Raw genomic sequence first — 11,810 nt, forward strand, 5'->3', positions numbered from 1 at the left:
TAAACGTTGGTACAGCTGTACAATAAGTGATGGCTAAAAATCCGGAAAACGTTGAGAAGCTGAAAATTCCAAGATTATTTGTAATAAGTTGAATGTTCGTACGGCTGAAGAGCAGTAACTGAAAACGACTAAAATCTGGTAATTAATTCAATGCTCAATCCGGGATAGAAAGCTCGAAACCAATCTCAAATACAGTCCTTAAATTCGGAACGACGGTGCAAGGGCTCGAGAAGTCTTTGGTTTTGAGACGTAATATAATATAAAATACCTGATGGTTTGTTGGTAGCTAGAGTGCTCCCTCCTCTGGCAGCACCCCTCCCTCCTGTGGCCGCACCCCTCCCTCCTGTGGTAGCACCCCTCACTGCGGTACTAGCAGGTTTAGTCGGAGATGTCTTACCGCGGGTTCCACCAACTGGTGCTTTTGCTGCAGCAGTTCCACCTCGAGTGGAGGGTGAGCTACCTCGTCCTCCCACTGCAGGTTTACTACGTGCTGGTAAATAAAGTGTAAAACGTAAGAAAAAAAAACTGAAAGCATTTTACTTCGGCAAGTTTAATTTATGGTCGAAATCTGCGGAACCTTCCTGTGTAGTACGCAGCTTTTAATAAGAGGGGCACATGTCTTGATGTGTGTGTCTAAGAGCAAGGGAAAATATTTAGGGCTTTTGAAAAAAGTCGTATGGCAGGATCTGTTGAGAATCACTGCGTCTCATATAGGTTTACATGCCCAGTAATTTTCATCCTCTAAAAGGTATTTTCTTGTATTTTCAAGGTATCCTCATGCTATTCCTCCTAGCGTTACTTCATCAGCCATTCAAAATCGCCTAGTATTGATCTCCTCGATAGGAAGCTTAATTTGCTTAATTTGCCAGTGGAAATGACATGGACAGCTCGTGGGGCAGGGGCAACTCAGGATGGCTTCCACAACTTCTTAAATTTAAGGGAAACGCAAGTCTTACAAACGTTACTGTAATGAAAAACTTAAGTCACTCACTTGGTGTGGATGAACCTCTTCCCGCTTGGTTGCCACCTCGCCCAGCAGGGGATGCAGCCTTACCAGCTTGCGATGAAGCTGTCTTCTGAGGAGTTCCTCCTGCTGCAGCTGTTTTCTTTTCTGCCTCTTTCTTCGCTTCCTGTTCTTTAAACCACCGTTGTTCAGTGATCTTTACCGGCGCCTCTCCACCTATGGAAGAGGAGCCCTCTAGCTCAATGCTCGCTCGATAGCTCAGCTCAGCATCCTTGAGAGTTTGCTTAGCATTAGCAGAGGTAGGGTCATCATTGTCGTAGAGGCTCAGCTGGGCATCACCCAAGCGATATAGAGCACGGCTGTTACATGACTGAAGTAGCACAGCTTGCTGGCAGGTCTGAAAATGAACAAGTCATATTAATATTTTCAGTACGTGAAAATTATGAAGCCTTAAGAAACTGGAGATGGAAATCAAAAAGAGAGAGCTGCCCATGATAAATTAATATTTAGAAAAATTCTTTTAATCAGAGCAACAACTGGACAAATACTAGAGATGGAAATCAAACAACAACGGCTACCCATTGAAAATAAATTTGCAGAAGCATTCATTTAATCAAAGCAACAATTGGACACTTTTGATTAAACAGAGAGTCACGAGAGGACTCTACCATTCTCACCTTTTCTTTCAGTTCAAGAATTTGCTTTCCAGGTGGAATGACCGAGCAGTTTAGTAAAGCAGACAAATTCTCGCAAAAAGAAGAAATCTCGCCACTCTTTTGATTCCCTACGGCCTTGGCATCATCCAGCTTCATCTGAAGAAGAGCAAAATGAGTCTCGTATAACACCCACTCAGCTTGATGATAGGTGTCACCTCTGGCTACAAGGTGTGACAAAACGTGAGATGCAAGCATGGCAGCAGCATGAAGGACGTTCACTCTGGACATAACACCTGATGGTGGTTTTGTCATTTGCTTGCACACATTGCTAAGGAGACCACATCCCTGCAGCCACTGTATGTTATCAGGTCTCGCCAAGTTGTTGGACGACAGGTTTATTTGTTGCCATCTTTCATTTTCCTTGCCTGGGTCATTTGCATCAAGGGTCATTTGGTTGAGCAGATGTTCAATCCCTTCTGACAGATATTTAACAGCTTCATCTTTCCTTTTGCCAGGACCATCTTTTTGTTGGCTCAAAGCCAAGCCAAGGTAAAATCTGCCAAGGAAAACGCACAAAAATCACAAAACATATCACACACTACATTGACCTTTGTAAATGGAATAAGACAGATGGTAATTTTTAAGCTCAGTCAGGAAATAGACAAAGACATTTTTTCTGAGTCCCCATAAGGAACTCAGCCTCAGACCTCCTGATTCTACACTCCAATGCTCTACCACTGAGCCACAGAGACTCTATGGTGAGCGGGGCTTGTTATGAAGTTCATATATGACATGCGTCCTATATCCTTCTGTTTTTCACACTGACCTTGCCTCAAGATTGGTGGGCTTTAATCCCACAGCCACTTGAAGACGAGACACAGCTTCTTCTGGTTTGCTTTGAAGCAGAAGCATTCTGCCAACATGCAAGTTATACAAGTGATTATCAGCTCCATTTACCAGGGCATCTAAGTATTTTAGGTAGGCTTTGCCGAGGGATTCCTCTTCATTGCTTGCCAACTGAGCTGTTTTGTTCTGTAGACAGGATCCCACATAAATTTACCAATGTTCACACTTGAATAATCGACAAATACCTTTTCTCTGCAACTTGTTGGGGGTGGTACTGATTGCATTACAAAAACAAACAATGTAAAGTTTGGAGAATGGGTAGCACTGAACCAAAGTAGGAATCCACAACTATGCACATTCATCTCCTATTCACATTTGGCAATCAGACAGGAATGGTGTAGTTAGTATTTTTCAATTGAAGTAGCAAAAATTTAATTCACCAACTTTTAGAAAGGTAGGACTATTTGGAAAAAGGAAAAGTACTCATGAAAATACATTACAAAAAATATCTATTTTGTATCATTATGGATGCTTCAGGAGTGAAAATGTTATTGTTCCTTGACAAACTGCTATGGGTAATACACGAGATGGACAAGGTATTAGTCCACTATTAACAGAGGTCTGACCTACATCTCTAGTTCAAGATTCCCTCACCTGTGTAGCCTGTTTTGATTTCCATGCATACAACTTCTGAACATAGTCTGCCCTGTCAGACTGTCCTTGATCCAGCAGGTAGTGATACTCTTCATCAATGGCCTTCAACTGGAGGGCTAGAGGAGCATTCCGTCCTGCTCCACGCATCTCACAGATGGCTTGAATATCATCCTCCTTTGAGCTCTCCTTGGATTTCATGTTGAAATCCATCTCATCATCATCATCAGAAGATTTCTTGAAAAAGAGAAGCAAATCATTGGTAATTTGGTACTGTTCATGTAGTTATAATAAACTGTACTTTTGATCAGCTCTAAAAGTGGTAATATTTTTTTAAAGGTGATTGATAATTAGGGTTCTTAATATTAATTGTAACTTGAAGTGCAGTGGTTTCATTAGACAGCATAAATTGCTAGGGCAATTAAAATTTGGCCAAAGGACTTGGGGAGTAGTAAAGAGTTATCTGATATCTTATAGACACTCTGAAAGGGAAAAACTTTAATTTCATAATTGTCAATGCCCTTTGGATCAAAAGTGTTAACTTTGTCAAAGGAGAGATTGACTTGTGGCTTACTTGTAATGATATGATAAATAAAAGCATCTCAGTAAGTTTAACTCAACAGAAAGAAAAATTTTCATCATGCTTAAATTGAAAGTAATATTGTACTGTAGCTTCCAAAGACAATACTAATGAACTGCTAGAACTGCAAGGGAACCTGCCAAGTCTTTGTTCTGACAGCATGAACCACATTAAGTTGTAACAAAGGTATTAACTTACTTGAGGTTTGATGCCATAAACATCCTGTACATAATGTTCTTCCTCTAATACCTGCCCCAATTGAAAATGAAGATCTGCCTTTTTAGGTGATAACTTGATGGCTGTTGCAAACCACTCTGCTGCCTTCTCAAGATACCTCAGTGGAGAAATTTCTCCATCATAATGACCTGCATTTCCTAAAAATTGTACCACAAATCCAATGGTTTTAGAGTTATTCCTTTTCACACTAGCCACTCTAGAGCATAGGTAACTGTCACCATTAAAGGGATGTTTAAAACATTGTAAGAATCCAAAGTAATGATATGTGTTGCACTGGGACAAAAAAGCTCAACAACTGTGAAGAGACAGCTGTTTTCAGAGGTTTGGCATTCTCTATGACTGTAACAAGGAAAAGGTACATTGAAAACATACACAAATGCTTGGCTCAAAAATTAAGATCATACTTAACCCTTTAACTCCCAAGAGTGATTAACATGTAACTTCTCCCTGTAATATCTAAACATTATCTAGCAAACAGTCATGAGAATACTCAAACTTATCAGGTAGAAGTTTTTATTTTGATCTAACACAAAATTCTTGTTACTTATTTACAAGGAGATGTGTTGCAGCTAGAGGGGAGAATTGACAATCAGATCTTGGGAGTTAAAGGGTTAAAGAATGATTCAGTTCATAAAAAAATTGTTTATTGACGCAAGTTCCTCACCGAAAAATTGAATTGCTTATACCAACATACTGATTCTATCTTCATTGGTCACTTTTTAAGAATCTAATGAACCTTTTTAATTAGCAATAACTAGCACACTATCGAAAATGTCGATGGTGTTTAGTGCAACAATGTTGTCCAACAATGTCAAAAAATATTGGCAGGATTTTCTGACAATTTTTAGGGTTTTCTATCATTGAAGTAGCTTGTAGAGCCTGAAGAGTTTCCAGTGAAGTTTGACGGCTAGATGCAGCTAGATGTAGCTACATGCAACACAATATTTGAATTTACACGCACAGTATTTGACAGATATTAATAGTACACTTGATTGCTGCCAAAAGCACAATAAACATCCAACAAGTTGTGCAACAATATAGGGCCTGATTTTGACAGAATCATTGGGATTGCAATTTAATAAGTTTGAAAAGGTTACACTGCAAATGTTCATCATTAATGCATGAACATGTTCATGCAAAGTGACTTTGTCTAATTATTAGAATGTAGGCATTGCACCAATTTCAGCAGAAGAGTCAACTTGCTTCAACAAAATGTACTCACCATGACGTGGTAGAACCTTGAAGCATTCTTTAATTTGTTCTTCAGCAGTTTTAACCAACTTATCTGCAGATTTTTCACTTGTTTCCATCTGAAGCTTCTTCTCCCATGCTCTAATTTCAGACTTGTGCTTCACACCTGTGTTGGTATGTTTACTAGTACACATGTAAGTCTTGTGTTCCTCCAGCTCGGAACTACGCACTGGTCGGTTACAGTCAGGGCAACCTTTAGAAGCCTCCTACATGTGCAAGAAATGTGGAGGCATATCAGTGTTCTTTGAAATATTTCAATTTCACAATTTTCTCTACTCTTCTCTCTTTCTTTTTCTCTTGTTCAGACCTTGTTCTTTATCTCAGTCTGTTTACCTTGAATTTAAGATTCTCTATTGCAACAATGATGTGAGTACTTAACTGTTACTAAATCATAAGTGTTGGATTGAGTCGTGAACAAAATTCAAATGTTCTGACTTTTCAGTCTACAGTTCCATTGAGCTTATGATGTAACCCTGCTTAAAAACAATTAGTTTTCATTTTCATGAGATAGACAATCCTCTCACTCTGCCTCCATCACTAATGAAAACTGGCCCCAATAAGACAGATGACACATCATGGTTGTACAGCAATTAGACAGTGTGGTACAAGAGAGCAGATCCGTTGTTGAAGTTAGTGGACAGTACACTGTATGTGTCAACTGCCATGGTGTTGTTTGGAATTCTTTAAGTAACCATATGGAGGCTGTTTTTGTTTTTTGAGTATTTTTGTTTGTATTTTCATGAAGACAGTGATTATTTATTTAATTTCACGATTCATGTGCCATCTTAGTTACCGCTGATAATAACAGGTCAAATAACAGATCTTTGTCCAACAGTGATTACAGGAAGAATTGGTAATTGCACTATAAACACCAACAAAAGATGGATAATTTGGTACGAATCAACCACAAGAACAACAAAAACTTATGTTTACAGCTCTCTCCTGCCTTGGTAAACATCCAGTTCTTAAACAATCTTACCTTTGACTTTTCCTCTAAATCCTTAGCTGGGACGAGCTCGCCAGATTTCTCCACTTCGACAGGTCTAAAATCACACTTCTGCAGGTGAGACCCCAGATCACAAAGCTCGACTTCCGCATTACAACCCCAGTGCTTGTAAACACAGAACACCTGTTGGGAAGATAACTCCTTGTCTAGCTCAAATTCATCCATACGCCATACATCAGCCAAAGGAGAGCCATCTAACGGGTCTACCTTTGAGGTTCGAGTTAGTTCATCGATGCAGCGATTACAGAAGACATGCTTGGGCTCACTACCTTTAATGGACTTTGGACGATAAAGAATTCCCAGACAAACGGGACACTGAAACCTCAGTTTTTGCTTCTCGTCTGAAAATGTAATCGGTCTTGGGAGCCTCAATCTTGAGATCACCACCACGTACGTTTTCTTATTGCTGACGTCCGGTGAGGTTACCTCAACTTCAACAACTGTGTCGCCATATTTCAAAGCTGTTGGTTTTTTCGATTCAGTTCCATTAACTTTAACTGCAGTTTTCTTATCAGCTACGGCGGGAGTAACCTCAACAGAAGAGCAAGAAAACGGAACAAAAGCAGAATAATTTGTGATGTTGGAAGCAAAATTTGGAGAAAGAAGGCCAACGGAAAGTTTGAGTTCGGAGAGAGACGCATCACTTGCAGACAACCGCGTAACGTGAATGAAATAATTTTTGATTGTGCTTCCATCTTCTGCAGTTACTTCTATTTTAACGGGAGTAACTTCTCCTTCTTTGAGAGGTACCGTCTTTCCACCACCACTTCCCTGTAAACACAAAAATTAGATTGCAGGATGTCTACATATCGAGCTTTCATGCATGAACAATAATTCTCTGGCGCGAACAATAATCCTCACCGAAATGGAGTACGATGCGCCGGAATCACTTGTAAGTGGATCGACTTTGATCTGACCAACATCACTTCCAAGAGTAACTGCATATTCAGTCGTGTTATGATGGAATTTCGGCGTTAGTTTTCCCGGAGAAATGGAGAGCTTTTCCAAGTCAGCGTTGTCCATGTTGCCAGGAACACGAACCTTCAAGGGTCCTAGGTAACCAGGTCACGCAACAGACGCCCTGGATAATTGCGTGACCAAAGTAATTTAGCCGTGTAGTATTTTCGTGCTCTGATTACATTGCAACAGGTATTAAAAGACCTGTAATAAGCCCCTAACATCATGCTTTCACATAAGGGGGAAGGGGGAGTGTGTGGGGGAGGGGCCTCTTAAAAACTCATTGATGATAGCAAACGTCTTTCTTGCGACTGTTGCCTAGCTGTAATGAATACTGTGTACAGTGCGAGAGTAGAATCATAAATCACAAAGCAGCTCAACCAGAAGGAAGCACGAATTTTCGTGTTTAAAACTTTGAAAAAGAAAAAAAAACGTGAATGAAGCATAAATTATTGGGCTAAAAGTAAGTGTGAATAATGACGAATCTCGATGGTCAAATGATTCCATTTGCACCCCTGAAAGAGGATAGAGAACTTACAAAATTGTTTAAAAACAAAAGTAACAGAGGTTTCACAAAAAGTTTTCTTTGGTGTTTTCAACAGGAAATAAATAACAATCGTACGGAATAAGTATTATCCTAGCATCGTCACTGATATTGTTATTTTTGTGACTTAAGCTTAGGGGAAGGGGAAAACGGAGGCACATAAGCGGGGGACTGATCACCGAGGGGGGGCCTGTAAGGGTATTTCGTCAAGTTTGTTATCAACTAATACTTGTTATAGCAATCCTTTGCTTCATTTCTCTACTGCAAAAACATTAAAAAAATTTCAGATTAAGATCAGCAGAGGACAGGAGAGCTTGATATTGTTATTTTTGTGACTTAAGTTTAGGGGAAGGAGGAAGACGGAGGCACATAAGTGGGGGACTGATCACCAAGGGGGGACCTGTAAGGGTATTTCGTCAAGTTTGTTATCAACCACTAATAGAGGTAAGACAGAGTCTCAGAGAGTGAAATAAAGTTATTTATTCCTTTCCTGGCCTATTCCTAGGGGCGTTCTGATATCGAAGCGGTGAACTTAAATAATTACATGAGGAAATTACCTCAGTAATGAGCGATCACAGCTTTGGGAATAATCTCAATTTGGAACATGATGCGTGTGGCAATTAACCCTCTAACTCCCAAGATCTGATAGAAAATTCTTCCCTCCAGTTACTACATACTTCCTTTTAAATTAGTTACAAGAATTTGGTGTTAGATCAAGACAACAATTTCTACTTGATATGTTTAAATATTCTCGTTACCTGTTCCCAGGATAATGTATAGATATTGCAGGGAGAAGTCGGATGTTAATCACTTCTGGGGGTTAAAGGGTTAAATGAATCAAAAAGAGGAGTAAAAACCAGCGATAAGTTTCGCTTTAAATCAAAACTACAATAACACAATCACAAAATACGTTGTAGCTTACCAACGTACGCGGGTCTTGATTACTTTATCGAGGATTTCGGTCTAAACTTGTATTCTACTCCAAAAACAATCATGATTACCCGAGGTCTTGTCCTGAATTGAAACGCGAACTATAATTTTGTGTCTACACACTACACGCACTACTCACGGTGGCGTCAATATTACCCGAAGAAAAAGTGCAGGTTCTTTCGGAAGCGGAAACGTTAAGCTTTAATTGAAGCAGTAATAATCATTATTATCATCATTTTTACTCAGAAATTACAACCCAGGGCCATAATCAGAAATTATTTTTTTTGATCAGGTTTCGTTTCAGTAGTATGCTGAAAGCTCGCTCGTAGATGCCGTGAATACGAGAGTGCTGTTGGCATAGACAATCTGGAAACGGGGGAAAAACCATTCATAGACCTTCCATGGCTGGATGGATTTGTGATAAAACGATTCCTTTTCACCCTTTCTTTTTCAGGTTGTACTCTGTCGTCTGCCGAACTCTGAGTCCTGTTCGACCGTGAACCCTGGAAACCGGGCGGCGGGATTTCTCTGCTTTCGACGGCTGAATTACGCGATAGAGAGCTCTCTGCCCTTGGGGAATTTTGGCCCATAAAGAAAGGTGTCACTTTGTTCGCGTTACTGTTCTTTAATCTGCGCCTGGATAACAAACAATCTTGTGGAAAGATGGGACTGTTTTCAGCCTTTTGTAGTTTGCTTAACCCCTTGTGTCTCTGGTGCAAGACAGGTGGCTTTTTCTCTTTAGGAGTTGTACGTTGCAAGGGTGGGTGGGGGAGATGCATATTACTCTCGTTACCATTTGTGGCCTTTGACTCTTCCTTGGAGTTTGGTTCCTCCTGGACTGAAGGTCATTGGAAAACGAAGGGAAAATGTTGCACGGGAGCGGAACGAGGTCCTCTGTCGGGAGAAACAGTCCATGGGGATATCCTGGCTGATGATCGTGCTGGAAGAGGAGCAGAGATCGTATGACCGTATGATAGTTTCTTTCCTTGCCTTGAAGTTACTAGAGACACATTATCAATTGAAATTAATTCTCTCGGACGCCTTGAGGTAGTTTGCACTCTGTACTCGTTGACATGCTCGTTTGAGGAAGGCGCCATCATTATCTGTCGTGTTTCTTCAAGATGATTTGTTCCACCAGCAAGAGATCGTAAAGGATTTTTTGTCTTGAAATGGCCCCTTGGGAGGACTGTAAAGGAAAGATCTTTTCATCAACTAAAAACCATTCGTCCTTTTTTGGCGGCATTTCTCGTTTGCTTTCGTTTTCCATCGCAGCAACTATGGTTAAACTCCATAAACGGCAGTTTACCATGACCTGTCAAGCCCAGAGAGGGCTGTTATATAACTGACAGAGAAGACCATCAAGGAAAGTTTTCCTTTAGATTTTACCGCTAGCCAACCGCAGTTCAGATTGCAACTCGCCAGTATTTCATAATCGTTGGGTAATCAGTGGAGAACTTAAAATAGCTGATTTAACTGACACTTTCGTTGGAAAATTCATTAAACCAAACATCAATTGAAGAAAACTCTGAATTTCGCAAGTTGAGTCCAGCAAAACCTCGTGTACGCCAGCTATTACGAAATACGATCCCTAATTTAACGTAATCAGCGGCAATTTCAAATTCAAAACGCCTTTTCACGGAAAAGCGGCGTTCTTTTGATCTCTCGAGGCAGTAACTTTGAGGAAAGGAGTGTCTGTTAATTTAAATAATCTAACAGCAGTCGGCACGTTTCAGAGACACGCCCTTCTAAACCTACTTCCGTGCCATCTTCAAATTAAGGAAAATTAATTAGTTGGGAAACTTTGAACACACCCATTTTTTTTTCTTTAATTATTGCTTCGTAATCAACCATTTGTTAAATGAATTATCGTTTCTTGAATTTTCGAAATTAAAAACCATGCAGGAGACATTTGGTGCCTTCCTTACTGTTCCTTGAATTAAAAAATAATTTCCTTGAACGACAACCGATTCCAGCCTGAAATATCTGAGTCGTTATCCCATCAATTTTCTTTTTCGTCCAAAATTCAGAATGATTCAAATTAAGATCTAGATTCAAATCGCTCAAACTTACCACCGCTACAATTAAAGACAAGAACGAAGCGCTGACAATTGCTTCTAAAAAAAAGTTTTCGATGAAACAGCAGCTAAAGGATCAAGATGATGATCTGTAATAGGAAAGTAGGAAATAGACCTTGTGAGTATTACTAGCCAGTGTTAGACTGCTAACAATCCCTCCTTTACGGCGAAATCCGTCGTACGAGTCAAAAAAATCAACGAAGAAAAAAATTGTTCTTGCGCCACGCGGAACTCTGGGAGTGAGGCTCTTGGAAAGTGTGCCTCACTCCAAGAGCTCCGTGCGGCGCGACAGAGGCCAGTCATTTTTGTCTAATCAGCATTAAGTTGTAATGATGATTGTTTCTTCTCTTTCTGTCTTAAAAGAGTTGGTACCATATTGAGAAACAGTCTCGATCGTAGCCTCGTGTCCAGTTTCATTGCAAGACTGTTTCAGTGATAGTAATACGGTAGGATCAAAGTACGAGATTGTCTTCATCCTTTGAACCATACAAAGCACGAATTGCGAAATTTCAAGCAGTTGAGACAGGTGGGCGTGGTTAAAGATCGTCAACTGATTAATTTCCTTAATTTGAGACAGGTAAAATGTCCGTTAATTAAGGTGCGACTTGGAAAAATGCCGACTGCGCATACTTCAAATAGATAAGTTTCCACACTACTTCCATAATATGATTTTCACCTGCTTCACCTTCACCTTAATTCAGCAGGTTGCGCAATTCAGATTTCCTCAATGGTTTAATTGTTACAAGGAACCCATCACATGTCTCTTTCACTGATCCTCATTTTCCGATTGGCTTATGTTTTTTTTTTTTAATGAAGAAAATGCTCACACGTTACCTACCAAATAAGTATTGGTTGGTGAAAAACTGAAAATGGAATTCTGCGCTCATGGTCATTTGCTTTCATTTACTTGGGATTAAAACCCCGTGTTACGTCTGAACATGCTTCAGAGACAATGGATAGACACTGCGTGCGCGCTCCGCTATGAAATAAGGACTCATTAGTTCCCTTAAGATAAAACAAACTAGGGGCAGCGTTTGACAGAAGTCTGTTTTGAACTGAGCCGATGGAACCTTCGACCTCATACCTGTTAAAATTAGGGATCCGTGGAGGACT

General features: G+C 40.1%; 1 protein-coding gene across 2 annotated transcripts in view; it reads right to left on the reverse strand.

The window, feature by feature from the left end:
• Positions 1-7,258, reverse strand: part of LOC113670650 (uncharacterized) — an 8,459-nt gene extending 1,201 nt beyond the window's left edge. The window contains exons 1-9 of one of the 2 annotated variants that reach the window (XM_089213556.1): positions 7,053-7,258; positions 6,165-6,962; positions 5,157-5,391; positions 3,896-4,071; positions 3,121-3,354; positions 2,447-2,652; positions 1,642-2,176; positions 992-1,361; positions 269-490 (exon numbers count right to left, since the gene is read on the reverse strand). In XM_089213556.1, the coding sequence (XP_089069682.1) occupies positions 269-490; positions 992-1,361; positions 1,642-2,176; positions 2,447-2,652; positions 3,121-3,354; positions 3,896-4,071; positions 5,157-5,391; positions 6,165-6,962; positions 7,053-7,214 (2,938 nt within the window). In that variant the 5' untranslated portion in view covers positions 7,215-7,258. The remainder of the gene's footprint in view (positions 1-268; positions 491-991; positions 1,362-1,641; positions 2,177-2,446; positions 2,653-3,120; positions 3,355-3,895; positions 4,072-5,156; positions 5,392-6,164; positions 6,963-7,052) is intronic. The other variant, XM_089213557.1, reaches the window with a different exon arrangement.
• Between the last annotated feature and the right edge of the window lie 4,552 nt (positions 7,259-11,810).

This window comes from Pocillopora damicornis, chromosome 7, assembly GCF_964200805.1.
Source record: "Pocillopora damicornis chromosome 7, jaPocDami1.2, whole genome shotgun sequence".
NCBI classification, from domain to species: Eukaryota; Metazoa; Cnidaria; class Anthozoa; order Scleractinia; family Pocilloporidae; genus Pocillopora; species Pocillopora damicornis.